The 21,536-nt window shown below is 59.0% G+C and overlaps 5 protein-coding genes across 5 annotated transcripts; all 5 read right to left on the minus strand.

The window, feature by feature from the left end:
• Positions 1 to 545: 545 nt before the first annotated feature.
• Positions 546 to 1,940, minus strand: LDBPK_220170 (hypothetical protein, conserved; the record flags this gene model as incomplete). Its single annotated transcript, XM_003860719.1, has 1 exon — positions 546 to 1,940. The coding sequence occupies one exon, from the start codon at positions 1,938 to 1,940 to the stop codon at positions 546 to 548; it is 1,395 nt and encodes a 464-aa protein (XP_003860767.1).
• A 1,419-nt stretch (positions 1,941 to 3,359) lies between these two features.
• LDBPK_220180 (hypothetical protein, conserved) lies at positions 3,360 to 5,045 on the minus strand (the record flags this gene model as incomplete). The annotated part of the gene is made up of 1 exon (XM_003860720.1): positions 3,360 to 5,045. One exon carries the CDS (start codon positions 5,043 to 5,045, stop codon positions 3,360 to 3,362), a length of 1,686 nt encoding a protein of 561 aa, XP_003860768.1.
• A 1,570-nt stretch (positions 5,046 to 6,615) lies between these two features.
• On the minus strand, positions 6,616 to 8,646 carry LDBPK_220190 (carnitine palmitoyltransferase-like protein; the record flags this gene model as incomplete). The annotated part of the gene is made up of 1 exon (XM_003860721.1): positions 6,616 to 8,646. One exon carries the CDS (start codon positions 8,644 to 8,646, stop codon positions 6,616 to 6,618), a length of 2,031 nt encoding a protein of 676 aa, XP_003860769.1.
• A 1,310-nt stretch (positions 8,647 to 9,956) lies between these two features.
• On the minus strand, positions 9,957 to 11,012 carry LDBPK_220200 (hypothetical protein, conserved; the record flags this gene model as incomplete). The annotated part of the gene is made up of 1 exon (XM_003860722.1): positions 9,957 to 11,012. One exon carries the CDS (start codon positions 11,010 to 11,012, stop codon positions 9,957 to 9,959), a length of 1,056 nt encoding a protein of 351 aa, XP_003860770.1.
• A 1,844-nt stretch (positions 11,013 to 12,856) lies between these two features.
• On the minus strand, positions 12,857 to 16,126 carry LDBPK_220210 (hypothetical protein, unknown function; the record flags this gene model as incomplete). Its single annotated transcript, XM_003860723.1, has 1 exon — positions 12,857 to 16,126. The coding sequence occupies one exon, from the start codon at positions 16,124 to 16,126 to the stop codon at positions 12,857 to 12,859; it is 3,270 nt and encodes a 1,089-aa protein (XP_003860771.1).
• Between the last annotated feature and the right edge of the window lie 5,410 nt (positions 16,127 to 21,536).

Consider the following 21,536-nt stretch of genomic DNA (forward strand, 5'->3'; position numbering starts at 1 on the left):
CACGTCTACGTGCCTGTGTCTGTGAGTGTGTGGGCCAGCACCACCCCGTCGAAGAGGGAGGAGGGGTGGAGCTCGTCCCCATGGCGGAGGTCTACACTACGTCTTTCGTGGATGAGGGGAGGGCGGGGGAAAGTGTGAGATGCACACACGCACACACACGCATATAAATCTCCAGCTCTCACACGCAGAGGCACATGACCTGCTTCCACAAAAAAAGAAAGCAAGATGCCGTCACACACCGAGAGAGAGAGAGACAGAGGTCCTGATTAGGTAACCCCACAGAGAATACTACAACACACAACACCTGCTTCACCGCCATCCTTCAATAGCTCTATCGTTTCAGGAAGACAAGAGCACCAAACAACCCTACCACCCGCTCCTCCAAAAGAAAAGGGAAGACACGCACACGCACACACAAACATCAGCTCAGCAAGCGACGACTGGCTTTCGGGGGGAGGGGTAAGGGCGGTGATGAGTGTGTGCCGAACGCCAGTGCAACGGCCCTGCATAGGTGCAGGAGTCCAACCTGCAGGAGATGGAAGGCCTTATCTAGCGTCTTTGCGGACGTAGTCTTGGGCGAGGTAGAAGAGGCTTTGCCCCATTGCCATCCCAAACCCGACACGAAGGGACCCCCAGCCAATGTTGAGTCGACTGTTAGCCCATGTCCAGGCCGCCTTCGGGTGGTGGTGATGCAGCTCAGCCCATGTTCGCAGCCGCGCGGCAAGGCGCGACGCCGGCGAGTTCGATGCGCGTGCGGTTCCCTGTACGCAGTCCGCCACCTCGGCGCCTGTGAATGAGCTGCCACCGTGCCTCCAACGGCGCTCTGCAGCCGAAGCCGTAGAGCTGGAAGAGGCGGATGCCGAGCACGGGTGCTCCGTCTCGCCCAGCTCCGGTACGCCATGCCGATCGGTGTAGCTCTTTCCATGTCTATACGTGTAGTAGAACTGCGTGTAGAACGACTTTAGCAGCGGGATGTAGCCGAGCGGGATGGCACCAGCTGGCGTACCGTACACGATGGAGCGGACATAGTTGAAAGGCGAGCTCAGAATAGAGGCGAGAACTGCCGCTATCAAGTTTGAGATGAACGCGGACGCACCGCACTCTAGTGTGGGGCCCGCCAGTACTGCATCGTGTCCTACGCTCACCGTTTCATTCGCTTTCAGATCGTCGAATGCGGGCTTTTCCAGAGTCGATGCACCAACATCGGCTCTGGATCGCCTGCTGGCATTGGTAGCACGCGCGCTTGCTCCCACCAGCAGCTGTGGCGATGACAATGCCGACGACGGCGTTCTGAAAAGGGCGTACAGAGCACCTACTTTCTCATCGAAGAAGCGCTTCCAGGCAGAGGCGCGCCGCGATGTCTCGTAAACGACGCCGAAGACGCTGTCCCGCACCATTGTCGTGAAGCAGCCGCGGAAGAAAATCAGGCATCCACCCTCGCCGTACATGTGGAGGGCCGTGCGCAGAAACGTGACGCCGCGCTCGTTCGTGTTCCACATTCGAAACTTGACGGCCTGTAGCGCGTTGAGGCTGAACCCGTTGATGGAGCCGGCTGCGAGCCCGATCAGCATCGAGTTCAGCTGCGGCGACGTGTCCCACTGACACGCGGCTGGACCAAAGCGCTCGATCGAGATCCGCATGCTGTCCTGCCAGAAAATGTAGGATGCCCCCACCAGTGTGCGATACACCACAGCGTTCATGAACCCTTGAAAGGGGCGCTCGAAATTCCGCTTATCGAGAAAGCGCTGCCGCCGAAACTTGACCCGCACGTAGAGGGCGCGGTCGATCGGGTTGAAGAGAATCGCCTGCGACGCGCCACTCAGAAGCGCCGGCCCGGCCGAGTAACAGAAATTATCCTTGTCATGCTCGTCGCGTACGGCGTCGACCTCACGGAAGCCGGCTTCTTTGACAGAGCATGTGAGCGCGGATGACGCGCCCATGATTACTCCTCAACGCCAACACAAAGAAAGAACGGAGGAAACACAACACGCGAAGGAAAAGAGGCAGAAGGCCACGCGAGCGTACGTCCCTCCCCTCATGAGACTCAAAGGGCACCGTCTTTTCCGCTTGTTGTTTTGCGTGCTTGCTGCTTTCCTCTTAGTGAGTGTGCGCGCTGTGACGTCACGCCCTCCGTGTGCACCGGGTCAGCCTCTCCGCATCATGCGCACAAGAGGCAAGCACGCGAAGATCCATTAGAAAACGAGCAAGAAGAGCAGGGGACCATAGCAGAGAAGTTCTGAAGGACGGCATCCTACTCGGGGGGCGTTTGCATACGTTGGGAGTTACGCCTCACCTACACCGTCGAGCTTCGGGAACGGGGCGGGCCCAGCACCAGCACCAGCACCCAGAAGAAGGAGGGGGCGCTGACCCGAACTTTCAGATCTGCTCCGCAGTCCGCTGTTGTTGAGCCCCTTCGAGAGCTGAGCATGAAGCGCAGCTCAAGGGAGGGGGGATGCCGGAGTGAGCATATGCGGTGGCCACAGCGGTCGGTCGGCTTCTTGCCATGGCAGCGCGTACGAATAGCACCAAAACGAGAACGCCAGGCCTCCAGTGGGAGCTTACAGAGCAACTTGAAATCAAGGGGCACCGAGCCACTGTGACTGAGCATGTTGTGCAACCGCCTACCGCACACCTCAACCTCAGCTGGGGTCCAAGCATGGGCTTTGCTTACGCGCTTGTGTCTACGACTACGAGTGGCTGCAGAGCCTCTTTCCTTGTCACGTTTTTGTTTACCTTATGAGCGTCAAGTGCGTGTTTCACCTGTTCCATTTCTTCCACTTCCTCTCCGCGCGCTCTCGCCCCCCCCCCTCTCTTTTCCGCACATTCCTAGGTCCGGCAGTGTTGCTTCTACGTCCATGCTGCTGCTGCTTCGCTACGCCCACACACATGCACATCGTCACGGTAAGCACCATAAGCTGGGTGCCGACTCAAAGCCGCTTGCGAGAGCGGTTCAGGGGTACCACGCAACAGCATGAACGGAACCCTACCCCTCCCGCTTCCTTCCCTCAGATGAAAAGCCAGGGGTGGGGGAGGGGGCGCGGAGCATCAAACATGCACACCCTCCCTCTCTCCTGTGCCTGCGCGTGCTCAAGCCTTTCTCAATGCTCCTTCGCTCTCGTCCGTTTCAGCATCTGACGAAATGGCAACTCGAGGCCAGCACACACATACACACTCTTCTATCCGACGCACGAGCCGAGAGAGACATACAGACGCTCGCGCAGACGCATCGTCGCGAACGCGTGACGCACCCACCCACCTGTGTATACAGGCCATTTTCCGCTACCAAAAAGGACAACCAAAGCCCGCGGCATCGGACATGCAAACACGACGCAGTTCCGCTTGCGCACCGCTTGTGTCATTCAACGGCGGCCACCACGGCGCGATCGGCGATCGTTGTACTGGCCCTTGTGGTCGTTGCGGGCCCGCTTGCGGTCCGGCGCGTTCTGGCTGCTGCTGCGTTTCTTTCCTGCCTCTGCAGTGGGCTGCACACCGGGGGGCGGAGGCATGGCACCGCGAGGAGCCCCGCGGTCCCGCTTCGCGGCAGGGATGGTGTTCGGGCCGCGCGTCCAGCTTTCCTTGATCTCCCCCAGAGGGAGGCGCTTGGCAGCGAAGGCCTCGGTGATCGTTTTGATGTTGTTCAGACTGGCCACAGCGTTCGCGCTTGCCCCGTCCGCCTGCTTGCTCTGCGCCGCCTTCTTCACAGCGAACACGACTTGCTTGTACACGTCTGCCGCTGCCTGTGCGGCCGAGGTAGCACTCGCGTTGAAGGAGGCGTCATTCAGCTGCTGCAGCGCCTCGGCAGACCGCTTGCGCGCCAGCGCGACCGCGGCGAACAGGAGGGCCTCCACCGTGATGAGGTTTGCCGTGGTGAGGGTGCCACGCATGTCAGACATCAGAGAAACCACTTGGCGGTAGACGTAGGGGTACAGCTTCTCGGCGGCCTCCGCTGTGGCGATGCGACTGGCTAGCAGCACCACCTTCGCCGTGTTGACACTTCCGTCACTCGATGCGTCGATATCGCGAGACGTGATGCCGGCAGCCTCCAGCGCGGGGTACAGGTCGAACTCGACAGAGTTGCTGACGAAGCGACCGATGATAGCAACGGCCTCAACGTGGCGGTCGTCGTTCAGCCTGTGAGCCTTCACGTACCACTCGAGAAGGGGAAGGTTGCCTTTGTCTTGGTTGATGGGCAGGTGCGCCGTCACGCGTGCCAACTGAGCAAACTCGCGAACGTCGACGGTGCTTAGCACACGCTGCAGCAGCGGCTCGGCATAGAGCTGAGTCTCCTCTGTCCAGTGCTTGCGCTGGCTGGGAGCCATGATGAGACGCGTCAGGCGCGCCAGCGCCATGTGCCGCTCCTTCTGCACCTGCTCCTCGTCGTCCTCCTCCCGATCGAGGCTCAGCCAGTGCAGCAGCTTCGCCAGCACCGAGCGAAAGGCGCTGCTTGTCAGCGAGTCCAGCGACTTTGATGCAGCCTGCCGAACGCTTTCCGGGAACGCGTCGCGGTCAACCATTACCTGCATGAGCACATCCGCCCCCTCACGAGCCAGATACTCCCAGTTCTTGTCAACCACCGAGACAGGGCCCAGGCCGGCAAACGCCTGAACCGCAGCCGTGAGCAGCTGCGGCGTGTTGTCGGCCCCGCCAACGATCTTCACGAGGGATGTCACCACCTTGCGTAGGGCGTTGTTGTCACGCACAGCGGCCACGTGCTGTCCCACAAACTCGAGAAAGCGCACCCTCAGCAGGATCGGCGTCTCAACAGACTCCGCTGCCTGCACGAGCTCCAGTACCTGTGGAAGATAGTGGTTCACCAGGGCGCCATTCACGGAGAGAATCGACTGCAGTTGGCTGTAAACCTCCGTTGTAGACCCCACCACTGGCACAGGAGCGGCTGGCTCCGCGGCACGTGCCGTGGCAGTCTCCTCTGCTGCCGCTAACGATGCCTCCACGACCGGCGCCGTCGAGTTCTCCTCGCAGCCTTCATGCACCGCTTCCTCCGCAGCGGGCGACGTCTTCGACGCTGCCTTCCTCTTGGGGGCCATTTCGGCAGCACCGCACAGACACTCAGGTGACCTGTTCGCCTAGACTCTAGTACAGAGAGGAGCACGTGCGCGTCTCCCTGAAAGCACCAAATAACAGAAGCGCTGGTTCCTGCCTGCGTGTATGTGACCAGCGGGCGAGTCTATCGTTGAGGAGGGGCGGCGGCGGCGGCGGCGGGGGGAGGGAGAGGGGGGAATGGTTGACCGATAACGCCGCGGGCGTGTGACAAGGCAGAGAGCAAGCCTAAAGCCAACACAAGGGGCGCGTGGGAGAAAGTGGGGAAATTCGATGCACGCGCGTAACAACCGTAATGCGCGCCTCGAAGCCAATGTGACCAAACCGGCAACGAAAACCCACGTGCGCGTTCGCAGCGTGTTTGTTTGCGTGGCTGACGGGCTGTGGGGTGTGGGCAGGCGACGAGGGCTTCACGTTCCGCTCAGTTTTCGCTAAGTGTGTGTGTGTGTGCGCGCGTCACTGGAGAGAAAGGCAATAGAGACATACATATACAGATGTGTGCAGGTGCTCACACGTACACGCCACCCACGCCCCAGCGGGAGACAAGACCAAGTTTGTTGAGGGCACGAGAAAAAGAGAGGGCAGAGCCGTAAGGATAGGAAAAATGAGGTGACGTGTGAAAGCCGACGAGGCGCAGTCGCGCGGGTGGAGACAGTGAAGGAGCCACCGCCCACGCTTCCTTCGCAGCCGCAGTGTATGGCTGCAATCGCCGACGCAAAGGCTCCGCGGCACGCTGAGTCATGAAGCGCGGCACACGAAACGCGGACAGTGCAACGCCGCACAAGCTGTGAGACACGTCCCACACAAACACGCGACAAGGCGTGGAGAGGAAAATCGCGCGGGTACCGCAAATCGGCGGATTTCGTTTGTGCCGTGGAGGGCGTGTCACCCTGTTACAGACAGCACGGGGTGGACACAGAGGGGCGCACCGCAACGCCGCTGGGAGGAGAAGACGGCCACGAATAACAACAGAAAATGCGCGAGAGACTCCTGAAATGGTCGCTGTCGTTTGTTGTGAGGAGGAGGTGGTGGGCGGGGCAGCCCATACGCAACGCAAGAGAAAGAGAGCCCCCCTCCTCATTCGCCGCGGCGCCCTCACGAATCCGGAATGCAGCGAGCGATATGCGTGCTTGAAAGCACAACTTTGGCCCCACGGGGCCCATGGTTTCCTCTGTCTCTGCTACTCCTTCCCCCCCCCCTGATAAAGTCGGCCTTGCAGTATGGCACCGTTAGAGTCGATGAAAAGGGAAGGAGGAAGAGGAAGGCGATGGAGCGAGGCGAAGCGGGTGTGTGACGGGTTGGAGGCTGGTAGGATAGCTGCTGAGGACGGCCACAGCAGCCTGGCTGCACTTTCCGTTTCGATCTACGCAGGAGCTCACACATGCGGTCTACACGTGTCGCGCACTCCAAGTAGGTGAGGGCGGAATAGCGGAGGGGGGGGACTTCGTCTTGCGGCTTATGAGCGCGTGAGGTTGCATCGAGAGGAAAGGAAAGCAACGCGTTGCGAGCACCATGCCTCCTGTTTCGCTTTCGCGTTTCCCTTGTAACACCCCCGGGTCAGCCCGGCGCCAGCAGGGCCGACACCTCCTGGCATGCGCGCGTAAAGGCCGCTGCAAAGGTGGCGCTTGAGGTGGCAACGCCCACGGACGATGGGGGTGGAGATGTCACCTGATACAGCAGAGTCGATCCCGTGCGGCTACAGGTGAGGTGGCAACTAAATGGGTGGAGCGCGTACCCACAGCCGTAGGCCGCCTCCGCCTCGACCATCTCAAAGCGCAGCGCGGGCTCGGCGACAAGCGAAAAGACAGGGTCGTGGTACAAGTCAGGAACTCGGCCAAGAAAGCGCTCCGCCGTTAGGCGCAAAGCCAGCAGGTGGCTGTAGGTGCTGCTTCCGCGACTGACGGCCTTCTTCTCTGCCTTGTAGCGTTGCACGGCCGCGTGGCACGCTGCTTGCTGCGTCTCTCGTACTGAGGAGCACATGCTCAGCAGGAAAGCGGTGCTCTCCAGCGTGGTGAGCGGGATTTGCTCGCTGCGGCCGCGGCGATAGCAATGCATGTCTGTGTTCTGCATGCAGTTCATCGGCTGCTGCTGGTGCACGCGGAACATGGCGAGCTGTGCCGCCAGCTGCACCGTGGCCTCGACGGCGGGAGTGGGTGTTGTGGCAATGTCAAGCACCCCGGCGGCGACATCGAGGCTCTCGCGATCCTTGGTCACACGCCTCGTGACTCTTTGCGCCGCAGCCACGAGCTCGTCTGGGACGTGCCACTGAAGCTGGCGGATCTTGTGCGTGGCCGGCGCGTCCTTCCGTAACACGTGGCTGTGCGCTGCACGACTGAGGGCGTATACATCGTTGATGTACCGCCGCACTGCCACGCCGTCGCCCCAGCTCGACTCGGCCGAGACGGCAATATCGCCGCGGCTGTTAACAGACACCGACAGACTCTTGTCCCACCAACGGTTGCCGGCTCGCACGGAAGGCGACTTCGCCGTCACCCCCACAGGGGACGTTGGGTCCACCATGGCGTCCCTCTCGTCGTCCGCGTCGAGATTCAGCACCAACATACTCTCTTCCACAGCCTCCAGGCTTTTGCCATTGATGACGTTTCGTAACAGCATCGTTCGGGCCCCGTTCCACTCCGTGCGCGGCAGTGCGGTGAAGACGCTCACGTCGGTGTGTGCCGGTGCTACGTTCGTGCACACAATATCACGGAGCTGAGCGTACAGCTCATCAATGGAAAGCGGCACGCAGTCTGCATCGGCCACAGTGATCTGAAACTGATGACCGCGGTACTGTACCAATGCATGAGGTACAAAGCCGACCGGCTTTATTTCGTCCTGGAGGACACCTGGCATCCGCGAAGAATTGAAAAGGCAGTCGAACTGCGACATGTCCAGCGGCTGCGCGACACCGAGCGAGGCGCTGTAGACGAACGGGGTGCTCACATAATCGGGGAGCAGCGCCGCGGTGCGTTGGAACCACTCGGCGGTCCAGTAGCCGCTCCTTTTCGAAAAGATGCCATCAACAGCGTACCGCACTTCCGGGCGGAGTTGATTATCGAGGTACAGCTTGTAGAATTGAACCGAGGCCCAGAGCCAGTAGGCGCTCCGTACCAGCATGTCTTGCTTCTCCGGATCCGGCCGCACAAGCCACGTTCTGTGCGAGCGCAGCGGCAGCGCGCTCCGCCCTTTCAAGGTCTGCTCAAACAGGTCGGACGAAATGTACGACGTGTGCGGATTCGCCTTGTCCGTGCGCCGTAGCTCCTCGTGGACGTGACGCCCCTCGCCCTTCAGAAAGGCGGTTACAGTCGCGCTCGCGGAGGCGAGCTGCGGCGGTGCACAAAGAGGCGTCGCAGCCGCCAGGTACCGCTGCAGCGTGTCATGAAGAGCCGGCAGCGGCAGCTTGGGAAGACTCCGCTGGTAGTGCCGTGTGGGCACAAGCGATGGTGTCAGTAGTTCCTGTACCGTTGCCCTTGGCGAGACCGCCACATTTGTGCGGAGCGCGGCCCAGTTGCCGGATGTGTACAGGGCTCCTTTCGCGGCGCTACGTGTGTCTTGGCACGCACACAAACGCGGAAGGCACGGTCGCATCGGCCTCCTCTGCCGCAGTGCCGACAAGATATGCGCCTCTCGAAGCAGCGCTCCCTCTGTGATTATTCTTTCCGTCTATGTGTGTGTGCGTGGGGGGGGCGACTGGCGAGTTTAGCGAGTTCGATTACGAAAGGGCAGCAGCGAGCCGCAAGGTGCGTTTTCAAGGGGTTTGTACTATAGTCGAGCCACTTCTCGGTCTGGAAGCGGTGCATGATGGACATGTTGCATTACGAAGATGATGATTTCAAAACAGATCGCGTCACGTTCAGGATAGGCGGGCGCGTGGGTGGGGAATACAAGTGAGAAGGAACCGGAGGAGGAAGCCATGCCGAGGGCAAAACCAAGTGCGCGCGAAGAGGGGCAGAAACCAAAACACACGCACAGATAAGTAGATGATGATGATAGGGGAGTTGGCGTGAGGAGGGGGAGCTGGCCCCACCCCGTGGACTGGAGGCAGAAGAAGGAAGGCAGTAGCGGCAACTCATTCTCGCAACCACCTTTTCCACTTTGTTCTTCAGCCCTCGCGGTGGCCCATCCTCGACGCGCGTTTCTTTTTAGTGAGCATAACGCGATTGGGTAAGAGTGCCTGCGCCTGCATACGTGCACGATCAAGTAGGTGTGCATAGGCGGGTGTGCATTTCGCCGATGGCGTGCGATGATCTTGTGTGCGGTGGCTTGTATTGACAACTCGGTCAACGGTGTGGATGTAGTCCTTTTATCCCTCGCACTCCCTCCTGCTGGCGGCTTTGGCAGCACACCCTTCCAGCGCAACACGGCGCACGGAAGGGGCCGTAAACACACGCACACACAGATACAGCGCACCACACTCGGAGAGGGAGAGGAGGGACTGCCGCCAGGGGAGTCGTGAAGGCGTGCCCTAAGCAGAGAGGAGAAAAGTCAGTGAACCAAGACTGGTGCCCTCATAGGGAAAAGAGACGGCAAAGCCAAAGGGTGGAAGCCTGCGTGTGGAAGTATTGAGGAGGGAGGAGGGGTTGGAGGAGACGCCGCGAAGGGAGCTTCAAGGATGCTGACGAGGGCGTGTGCCGTTCCCGATTCGCACGAACAAAAAAAGAGCAAAAGCCGCACCACATTACCGGTGCCCCAGTGAAAAGTGAGGGATGGGCGACGTGGGTGCTGAGAGCCGACGTAGGTAGTCGGTCTTCGTGACAGCAAGGATGGAGAACATCCGTTGACGTCAAGCCCTTTACCCTCCACTGCACGACTCCTTCCCCCCGCCCCCAACGCACACACACACACACGCACGCAAGTGCGCTTGCTGCAGAGCTGGCGTCTCCTTTTCCACACCGCCGTCACAGCTGCTGAAGGGCTACAACAGCGCGGCTGAGCTTCGCCTGCGCGATTGTCTGCGACCGCGTAGAGGCCTCCAAGCGGCGCGGCGGCATCCCGCGATCCACCAGGATAAAATTCGGCAGCTCCGGCTGATAGGCATGAGCAAGGCTGTAGAGGTCGTCCACGGTGTGCCGTTCCGGGTTTACCTGCACTTGCCGCCGCTCCCCTCGCGTGTTCAGGAGCACCACAAATGACGTCGCCTCATCGCTGCGCACCTCCACGGCGCGAGAGGGATCGTAGGTTGGCGTACCCGGGCTACCCGCCGTCGCGGGAGACGCTTGAGCATCTGCTGGTGCGGCAGACGAGGCGGCGGCACTGCTTGGCGCTGCAAGGCGGTGGCCGTGGCCCTGAAAAGGGATGTACGAAGGTGGGACGTAGTCTACCTGGAGGCAGTCGCGCAGGTTCACCGTCAGGTCTGTGTTCGGATACTTGGTGGCGAGGGAAGGCGGCACATAACCCTTGTCCATTGCCTCCACAAACTGGCGGCCCTCGTCACTGTTGAGCGGCACAAACCCGTTGCTGTCCACCTCGAAGCCGTTACGGTAGACTGTTATGCAAACAGACCGCGCTGCGCGCAGCGTAGAGGCGACGTATGGACTGGGGTTGGCGGTGTAGCCGAGGCGCTGACCTCGACCGTAAAAGGCACGCGGCTCATTATCCTCGACGGCAGTGCCGCCATCACCTCCGCTCGCTTTCGCCATCTCCACCTCCGCTTTGCGAAAAATGCGATCGATCATGGAGTGCACCCCGCTGCCGCTGCCGATTTCACCGCTGCGGTCGGAAACACTCTCACCGGGCGGCGCCATGACCTGCTGCCCACTACCCTTGTCCCCGCCGCCCACAAAGTAGTTTGCCGAGTCCGCCTTCTTGCGCTGTCGCTCCCCTCGCTCTGCCTCCGCGCCAGCGATGGTGACATTCCAGTTGTGCCGCTCTAGCAACGCGCGGGCATCTGAAACGGTCAGCGCCGGAAAGCGTGTGCGCAGCGTGTTGATCGAGCTGAGCTTTTCGCCGTCCATGTTGCCTCCTGCTTCCTTTGCCTGCCGTCTCTGGGCCTTCTCTTCCGGTCACCAGGATGTGTCTATGTGGAAAGGGGGGACGGTCGAGATGGCGCACGCGGTACACCACAACGCAAGGAAGAAAATAACGGCTCCGTCTGTGTAACGGCAAAGTTCCTCGTGTGTCCGTGGCCTGCTGCTGCTATGGTGGTGGCGTGTGTGTGTGTGTGTGTGTGTGTGCATGTGAGATTCCTGCGTGTAGGAGATGCATAAGAAGAGCTGAAGGCCAACACGACGAGGAAGAAAGCACCAAATGAAAGCGACTGGGAGAAGGTGGGTAGGGATGGAGGGAAGACGAGGACAGCATAGTAGAGTGTCCCGCCGTCACGAAGCGAACGCGCGCAGCACATCGACTATTCGCGGCATTCCTTTCTCTTCACCTCGTCCACCCTAAACGCGGCTCAGCAAGCAGTGTTACACGTGTCTGCATACATACTTGGCCACACACAACCCAAGAAGTGCAGAGGATGGCGGTCAAGATGCAGACTGCATGTGTGGCTGTAGTGAGCAGGCACGTCAATTTTTTTCCATTTCGCGCGGTGAAGGCATACGCTCGGAAGCATTCCTTGAAGGCCCAAGGACAGATGGCGCCATTTCTGCGCCTTCTTTGCGGTTGCTGTTGCGGTGTTCAGGGTGTTATGTGCTCTTGTGGGCCATATACCTACTTTTTTCTTGTCTTATCAGTCCTGTGTGTCTAATGTACATAGCACGTGGGTGCGTTTTGTCCCCTTCCCCACGTCTGCACCCGCTCCCCTCCCCCTCTCCCCAGCTTCAGCCTCCTTCCCTTTGTCTCATAATCGCTTGCCTTGCCTGCGCAGTGTCGGATGCTGGCACAAGCGTCGATAGAGACACGCAGAGAAGACAAGGCAGAGGAGAGCGGAAGAGGGTCTGTATGAGTGTGTGTCTGTGTCTGTGTGTGCAGACGTTGGAAGTGCGGATGGCAATGTCCCTTCAATCACACGCAGATACCCGCATACAAACGCGCACAACAACATAAACCGACATGTACCTCTGATTAAAGCCAGAGTACTCCGAAGTATTTACCATGGCATGGACCAGAGAGAGAAGAACGGACGGTGAGGGTGAAGGTTGAGAGACGGATGCGATACGGGTGGTGACGTCGCGCAAGAGAAGCGAAAAAAAAAAGAGATCGGACGCGGATTTGCGGGACAGAATGGAAAAAAAGGACGGGCGGGCGGGCGTCATCGATGTGTGGCGGGCCGCTGTCACACAAAGCAGCACCCCACAATAGAAAAGTAAAAATAAAAAATCGTTTCCTAAAGAAGGAGCGAGACCGCCACGGTTGTGGCGTCCCTATACGAAAGCAACAACAGAAACAAAGAGCATCGGGCATCACCGTCGAAGGAGGAGGGAAGGGGAGGGAGGGGCGGTGGACCAAACCACAAAAAAAAAGAACAGAAGTGAAAAAGCACCGGCGCGCGTGCGGGTGTGGGATACTCCGTTGCGTGGGTCGGCAGACATCAGCGCATTCGAATTTTCGGCGCGTGCCCCTCTTCCGCCCCCCCCCGTTTCCCCTGCAGACAAGCCTACACCCCCTCGCCAAACGCTCAGATTCCGATGCACACAAAGGCCGCCACCCCTTCACCGGCGCACAAATCTTAGAGAATCACGCATTGGCTCGACTCATATACATGCACATGCGCCTGAGACAACGTCGCGGGGAAGCGGAGAAAGACGTCGAAGACCACCTATATCGCCCCCTACCCCATCAACCCCCTCGAAAGCAGCATATTTTCACAACATTCGTCATCGCAAGAACGGCCTACTCGAAGCATTGCTCTCCTCTATGTGATGACTTCGGTTTCCGTGCTCGGCTGCAGGTGCTCCAGCCGCGCAATGCTTCGGGCCCACTGCCGCAGCTGCGACACGGTGTTGAGCTCGTCGTCGAAGGAGCAAAAGGAGATGGACTCGACCACCACACGAATATCGCCGACGCTGGCCGAAGTGTCTCCGGCAGTGATGCTGGCCCTCGGTGCAGGGGCCCTGTCGTAAGTCACGGTCGATACTCCAGCCTCCTCCTGCTTACCCGCGCCACTGCTGGCAAACATGCCGCGGTCTGCGCTAGCCATAGTCTCCGCCTGCCGCAGCAACGTTGGCGGGGGCTTTGCATCAACGGCGATGACGGTGCGCGGCATCGTTGTCTTGCATGGTGCCTCCTCACCCGACGATAGACCGTGCCAGTTGGCAACGTACCGTCCTCCGCGCTGGCGTGTGGACGGTAAGCCTGCCGCAGCAAATCGGTTTTGTGCCGGCGAGACGACCGTCATGGGAGACGCAGCTGCCGTCGCCTTCAGCGCCAGAGGGGACGGTGCGAGCACGCTGCGGTCCCCTGGGCACTCCCACACTCCACTCCGCACAACGTCATCCACGCCGTCGTTTGAAGCCTGCAGCAGCAGCACCTTGCGTTCCAGTGGATCGCCTCCGTAATCAAGAGCCTCGGAGACGCCATCTGTGGACGCCGCCGAATCGGCGGCAACTCCGCGGCTTGCATCTGCGTGAGTTGATGAGATAAGAGAACCCGATGGGGCGACCGACTGCAGCCTCGTCGGCGTAGCAATAGCGGACGGAGGCGACGCGGCACTACCAGCGGGTACAGTCTCGCCGAGCAAGGTTGGGAATGACGCGCTGACGGCGGCCGCCGTGGCCGAGCCGGCGAAAGAAGCCTCAGCGCTGCGGTCGAGGTTCAGTGAGGCCTCCGTAATCGCCGCCGCAAGCGTCAAGACCTGCTGTGCGTCAAGCGAGTTGACTGAGGGGTGGAGAGCTGGGATGCAAGTCGCGTCAGTGCTGGCGCTCGTGCTCAGGCACACGCAACTATCGCCTTCGCGGGCGCTGGAAGTGCATGCCCATTCCGACCCCGCCCCACCGAGACGGCACGTCGCATTCGACTGAATGCCTCCAGAGAAGCTGGCTGCAGCCGTGGAGGGCTCTTCCGCTTTTAATGGCACCGAGGCTACGCATGTAGACAGCGCGTTCACGATCACCGACGCGGGTGCCGTGGAGGCTGCGCTGCCGTCAACATTTTTACCATCGCCGGCGCCAGCGTGCGTGTTGCTCAACCGCTGCTGCGCCTCGCGCAGCTCGTGCACATGAGTGTCGGCGATGGCGCTCAGCACGTCCTTGAGGGAGAGAAAATTGCAATCCTGCAACACGTCCTTCAGTGAGCCGACCTGCGGCTGTGCAGAAGCCGCGACGGTGGTTCCGGCCAGCGGTGCAGCTGAGGCTGACGCGGCCGCTGTCGCGGAGCAGGGCTTGGCGCAGGCGCGGCGCCGCCGCGGTATCGTGGCACCTGTTGTCCTGCACATGGCGATGCCGCCGCTGTCCGGCTTCGCGTGGAACCGCTTCACCTTGTCCTCTGGCGCCATCTGCCCAACTTGCTGCGTATGTGCCATTAAGTTTTGCATGGATAGCGTGTTTCGCTGCTGCTGCTGCTGCTGAGTTAGCGGGTAAGGAGAAGCCGCGGCGAGACGCGTCTCAGGCGGGTCTGCTTCCTCGTGGTCGCCAGACCGCAGCGACATCTGCACGAGTAGCGAGGAGAGAGACGTAACCGGGTTGCCGTAGAAGTCCAGCGTCCCGAGGCAGACATTTTTGCGCGTGTACGTTACACTGGTGGTGGTGGTGGACGCTGTACCAGATGCGGCGCCAGAGGCCTCCGGCGGGCCAAGCGCGGCGGGCGTGAGCACCGGTCTGGAGCGCGAGGAGCTGACCGAAGCCAGCGTATCGCAGGATATGGTGCGTCGCAGTCCAGTGCCCGTGGCTACTTGTGCCTCGGCATCCCCTCCGTTTGTGCTTGCGTTGCTGCTGAAAGTGGCAATGCCGCCGCCGCCATTGTTGTTGGAATGCGCCGTAGCGGGGACGGCTGCGCCTACCACTGACGCTCTCAGCGTCGACAACGTCGCCGTGGACTCCGACGGGTACATGAACGGTGGCGGACGGTGCGTGTCGCCGAGGCGCTCGTTGAAGTGTTCACTTGTCCGAATACTAGCGGTGATAGTGGACAGCTCGCGTCGCTCTGCGTAGCATCTTGATAAGTCATCGCAGCTGCCGCCACTCACGCCGCTGGCAAAGGGGAGCGGCATGTCGAACGAACGACTGCGTCGCTGCGGTGTAGATCGCATCGCTGTCGCGGTGGCAAAGCCGGTGGGGCTTCCACTGGGGGGCACCGTGGGCGAAGCAGTCCTTTGCGCTTCCGCTGCATCGCTGCATGTGTGCATCACCGAGCAGTGCACTACCGTGCGCTCCGCCGCGGTAGGCGACGAGGGCTGCGATGAGGAAGCTGTCATGTCCTCTTGCGGTAGCGGCACCCGGGTCAAGAAGGTTTCCGCCGACGACGCTCGCCGCTCCCCCTCGATCGCGTGGGTGTGTGGTAGGCCACAGCACATAAGCGGCACCGAGGGCGTGGTCCTGTTCGACTCCGCGTGACTGCTCATCTCCGCGAGCGGCACGCTCTCCTCACCAGGGATGGGGAGAGACGCCGACCCGTGAAGGGTGTGGGGTGAAGTCGTGAAAAGCCGAAGAGACATCGTTCGAGGCCCGTCCACGTTGCGCGACCGCGTCCATGCGCCGTCCATGGAAGAGGTGCTGTTTGGAGTCAGGCGTCGCGCGCTGCCGGCGGCGGCGATGGCGGAGGCAGAGGGGAACGACGAGAGCAGGGAGGACGAGGACTTCAAGACCGGTGGCACAACTGCGGTAGCCCCAGCGTGGCTCTGAAGGTCACCGAAGCGGTTTTCCGTCTCCGTGGTGGCACCACAGCTCGACGGCATGGACGACGCGCTTTCAGTAGCTGGGTGTGCTTTGGCGACCCGCAACGGGCTGGAATTCAGGAGCGTCGGTTTGGCCGCGACGGACGCCGGCAGATCGTCCACCAGTGAGGCGAGAGAGGGCACCATGCTCACAGACTCGGTGCACAGCCGCGGCAGGGCACAGTGCGCGTGCGGCGACGTAAGGCACCTCTCACCTTGTCGCTGCGGCGCGTCTGGCGCGGCGTCCGCACCGGCTAAGGTACTCACCTCTACAAATGTTGCCCCGCATTGTGTAGAGCCCCGAGTCGAGTCCATGGCTGTGCCAACGGCGACCGAGCTACCCAGTTACCACACTGCGGAAGAGGAGCACACGCCAATACGCGCACTCAACGAGTATAAAGAATTACAAGGAACAGACACCCAGACAGAGCGGCAGTGAGGGGCGTTGGATCGGGGGAGGGGGAGGGGTAGGATCAAGAGAAAGCACAACTAGCACCACCACACCAAACGAAAGCAGTAGCAAACTTACAAGGGAGAAGCGAGAGAGACTGTTTCTTGTTGGTGTTGTTGGTAGGAAGGGCGTGAAGACGCCGGTGGGGGAGAAGTGCGAGCCGAAGAAGAAGCGATGAGACGAGGAAGGGGATATGGGGACAGGATCGGCAACCAGTTAGAAGTGGATTGGGACGCACACACGACCGAACACGTACAAAAAGGAGGAGGGAAGGGCGCAGAGGATACACGAGAGCAAACAAAAAATGAACTGGGAAGCGAACAGAGAAACAAATTAAAGAAGTACGAAAAGACGGCACCCCGTCCGTCTGTCTTTTTTTCTTGTTCGTGTTCTCCGTCAGCGAGTGGGCACCGTATGTCAAAGCCCGCGTGTGCGCGAGGAAGAGGGAGAGATATATAAAGGGGAAGGATGCGCGTGCGTGTGTGTGTGTGCGGATGTGCTTGTATATATGTATAGGTGTGTGTGTGTGTGTGTCGTTGTTTTTGATCTGTTTTGAGTTTAGAGAGCAGACAATTCTGTGCACACGAGCCCGTGGTTCCGTACCGATGCACCTACACACCAGAGGAGCACACGCACGAGTGGGGGATACAAGACAAAGGCCAGCCGAGCAAGCCAGCACCACCTGCCAGCCCACGTAGTGCAGCTAAACACACACACACAGCAGCAGCAGCAACGTTCAACGAAGGCAGCTGCAACCGTGAAAACGTGTACGGAAAAGAGGACGGCAAAAGTATCACTGACCCCCCCCACACACACACGCACGCACCGGGAGTTGCAGGCAACGAAAAGAAACAGAGAAACACGGCCACTCCCAGCAACAACAAAAACACCCACACAGCAGGACAAGAACGAGTGCCGGTAGATCGCGGAAGTGGGCGCACGTGACACGACGACCGCGACGGAGAGAGACAAGAGGCAGGGATCAAAATGGCAGCGGCGCCAATACAGGAAGCGAGAACATGCAAGCAACAAGACAACACAAAAGACTGACAAAAACACGAGCGCAGCACTTGCGGCGAGCGCACACGCACACACACAAAAAGACGAAAAGAGAATACGAGCAGCGACGCCAAGGAGAGAGAAAGAACAAAGAGTGCGGGGAAGGGCGAGGGTGGCGCGATGAGCGGGATGAGGCGCTGCGAATTATGTAGACGGGTCCCTCCACGACGACGAAAAAAAAATAAGAAAAAGTAACACAGCCAAGGGCAGTTCCTTCTTCAGTTTTGCCCGTGGCGAGTTGAGATGCGTCTGTGACGTTGCAGGAAAGGGAAAGGGGGACAAGATGAGGAGCGAGAGGGCCTCACAGACACACACACACACGCACGCAACGTTTTTTGTTGAACAAACAAACAAAAAAAGGGTTACAGTGACGAAAACAAAAAAAAAGTTGAAGACGGAACAGAAGACGGACTCGCAGTGAATTAACGAGGGGAGCGGGAGTGAGAGAGTTGCAGAGCCTTAAATGCTACACGTACTCCAACAAGCAGACATACCCACACACGCGCTTCCCCACAGAGAGAACCGATAACGGATCTCCCACCACCACCACACGCACACGCAAAGACAGGAAAAAATGTGCGAAAACAAAAAAAAACAGCAAACCAAAAAAAATGCGGCCCCCACCTCACTATCTCCCTCTCGCTCCCGTATGTCTGTTTTTAATGACGTGTTCTCCCGTAAAGTTGTCGGTGAAGGCGACAGGGTACCGCCAGAGCGGATTGGAGCGCAAACACAAAAAAACACACAGCACGTGACGCAACACAAAAGAAAAACGTTCCGATGCAGGCAAGGACAGAGACACAGAATCGGCAGCGGCACACACCAAGACAATCGGAGAAGAGGGGAATGAGAATGAAAGCGGAAAGTGTGGGGAGGGGAGGGGGGAGGCGCAGCTATTGGCGTTGTCGCTTGTGTATTTTTTTCTGTTTTCTTGCTCAGCTCTGGTGCGGACAATAGAAACGGAGGCAGATGCGGACACAGCAGCAACTGTAGACGCAGCCGCAAGAAGAGGTGGGAAGCGAGCGGGAGAAACACAACGGGCAGCGTTAGTATACCGGAAAGGGCGAAAATATGTCGACCAAATCAGGGGAGGCCAGATTTGTCCGCTTTTCTGCTCTGGGTGCGGTGGCAATTTCAGTTGTGTGTGTGCGTGTATGTGTCGGAGCCGTTGCCGTGCAACGCCACCGTGCACGCCAGAAGACGGGAGTGTGTATGTATGCGAGCGCTTGCAAGTCCGTAGTCGTCTATCTTGCTCTCCCGCGAGAGCAAGAACAGCTAAAAGGTGGCAGCCGCTTGAACGTGGTGGTCGTGGCACAGATTCTAGAATCTAGAGTATCGGCCAAAGAGGAGGCAGCCCACAAACTCATACAGAAAAAGCACGAAAAAAAATAGAGGGAAGAGACGCACAGAAAGCGAGAAAAAAACAACAACGAACTTCGTTTTCGAAGGCAGACAACCAATCAACGACAAACGCACGCACACACACACACACACAATACAAAAAAAAAAAGAAACGGTTACCGTTGGATGATCGTACTTGCACTCAATAAAACAAACAAAAAGAGACACGCACAAAAAGAAAGAGACAACGACGAAAAACAGCAACGGAACCAAACGCACAGAAGAACAACTGAAACCCCCTCTCTTCACGTACACGTACACACCTGCGTGCCGACACCCACCACGTACCGCGACAAGACCCTCTTCTCTCGCTCTCTCGCTCCACCACCCTCTGTGATCGGCTCTTGCTGCGCGCCCCTCCGATGCCTTTGAAAGAGAAACGGCAAGCGCGTGCAGTGACACGCGAGGTCCGACAGTGAAGACTCAGCCGCACGCACACGCAGGGAGGGAGGAGGACACCAATGACGGCAAAGAGGCGAGATGGAGTTGTACTGATTTGCCTTGCTGCCGGGTCAAGGGATTGAAGACTCGCACCGTTGTGGGAGATGCACGCACGCACAGACGCGGGAGACAACAAGAGGTGGAAAACCAGCAAATTTCGAAGGCGAAAGCGAGAAGAAAATAAAAAAATAAAGATGAAAAGAGGAGAAACAAATTCGAGGGAGCAGCAAAAGGCGGGCAGAGAGGATGCGGCGGTGCAAGTGAAGGTGCGTGCGAGGAAGCGAGATCGGGTGATAGGAATGGCAAGCAAACAAACGAGCGAAAAAAAAAAAGAGAAAGAAAGAAAAGTTAGAAAAACACCTGAACGACGACAAAGAAAAGCAAATACAGCGCGAGGGATTGGGAGAGGGGGAGTAAAGTTAGGGGGTTGGGACCACGACAACAGTACACGTCTCAAGATGCGTTGCCTTGCTTGTCGGCTTGTCGGTGAAGGGTGGTGCTGGGGGAGTGGGTGTACCTAAAAGTATTTCTTTTCCTAGAGACAATTTTGATGTAATATCACAGCCAGGGCACAAGGAGGGCAGAAAAGCGAGAGTCAGCTATTCAGAAGCGCGCTCGACTGTGTATAAATGATGAGGTTTGCGAGGGTGGGGATGGGGTGGAGGTGATCCGTGACGTGCCAGTTTCAGGAAAGGATGCGTGCGCAATGTCAGGAGAAGGATGTGGGTGAGGGCGAGGGGCCTGACGAACAACACGCACTCGCCTGCTGGGCGGCTTTGGCGTTGGCGTTGTGTTAGTGTGCAAGAGCGAGCTTAGCTGCTGTTGGGTGAACGCGAGCGTGAGAGTCCGAGTCACCGTCTTCAGCAACAACAGTCGCAGAGAGAGGCGGCTTTACCTTACTCCTTCCGTTTTGTCCCGTCAGTCCTCCGTCCTCTTCGGCGGGCTCTCTCGTGGGGAGAGTCCACTCAGGCACAATGACGTCGACAAGGACACACACGCACACAAGTGCTGGCAGGCAGACCAGCACACACCCGCCGATATACAACTCTCAGAGACCCTATCCCACGTATTTGTTTATTCCTTTGTTGCTGCTGTCGAACGGCGTGGCTCCCCCTCGTCGTGTCCTCAGCCTACTCCTCTTCCGCTCTCGTTCTTGGGGAAGGGGGAGGGGGTGTCTTTTTGTGTATGTGCGTGTGTTTGTTTTGCTCCTTTATAGACAGCTTTAGAGGTACGTAGGTGTGTGCTCCGGATGCGGAGGCAGGTGATCTCCCGCTTCGGCCTGTCAAGTAAAGAACGGAGCGGAGGAGGGAGAGACACGGGGCGGCTTCAGCGTGAGCAAAAAGAGCGGAGGCAAAACAAAACAACGAAACCACTCAAGAAACGAACTCCTTCGCCACGAGTACTCGTGCCCACACAGAGAGAGGTCTGTGTGCGTATGTGTGTGTGTGAAACGATTTGCTTGTTTACCTTCTTGAGTGGGGTGGGGCGTGGGAAGGAGGGGTTCGTCACCGGAATGTGGGCCTCGCACCGAAAAAAAGAGAAGCAGCACAGAACAGACACACCCAACAATGAGTGACAATGATTAGAGAGGCGGTTACGACGAAGGTGAAGCTTGTATGAGCCCAGAGAGAGAGCGTGCGCGCCTTCTTTATGGGTGGTACCTCTGCCTTGAGAAGACAGCACGCTGAAGATGTGCAGAAGGACAGAAGAAAGGGGGGAACCAGGACGAGTTTTCACATGACGTGGTGGTGTGTGTATGGAGATGACCGTATGGACGCGGTAGCGGGTGGGTGAGATGCCGGACCAAAAATGAAAGCACCGGCTCACCACAGGGAGCCCAGCGCAGAGTTGGGCGTGCGCCCCCCCCCCTCACGTTCTCTTCGTGCGTGGTGCTCTTATCGGCCGCGCTGCCCATCTGCTGTGTTCGCGACGGCACCACACACCACGTGACTCCACGAAATGGCTGATGGGCGCGATAGCCGAGCACGGAGGGAGAAGGTGCGATCTCAGCAGAACCACGACCAACTCGGTTGTAGCGAACAAAGAAACGGCAACGAAGCGAGTTGGTGGCAGTGGAGGTGGTGCTTCAGCACCGCATGGCCGGGCATCTCAACACGACCCGTGAGGCAAGAGCTTCGGTGCAATGAGCGGTGTCCTGTGTGTCTCTAAATCCCACTGAGACGATGAATACGTGCCAAGGATACGAGAAGCTACGGGGAGGAAGGAGTGAAGAGTCGCGTGGTTGGGAGAAAGGGGCATCCGCCGTGGAAAGGGTCCCGAAAGTCAACCGTGCCAGCGCTTCCGCAACAACAGTCGAAGAGGGCGAGGAAGAGCTGAAACACCCGCAAAAAGGGGCGTCGGTGCGTGCACGAC

This window comes from Leishmania donovani, chromosome 22, assembly GCF_000227135.1.
Source record: "Leishmania donovani BPK282A1 complete genome, chromosome 22".
Lineage (NCBI taxonomy): Eukaryota > Euglenozoa > Kinetoplastea > Trypanosomatida > Trypanosomatidae > Leishmania > Leishmania donovani.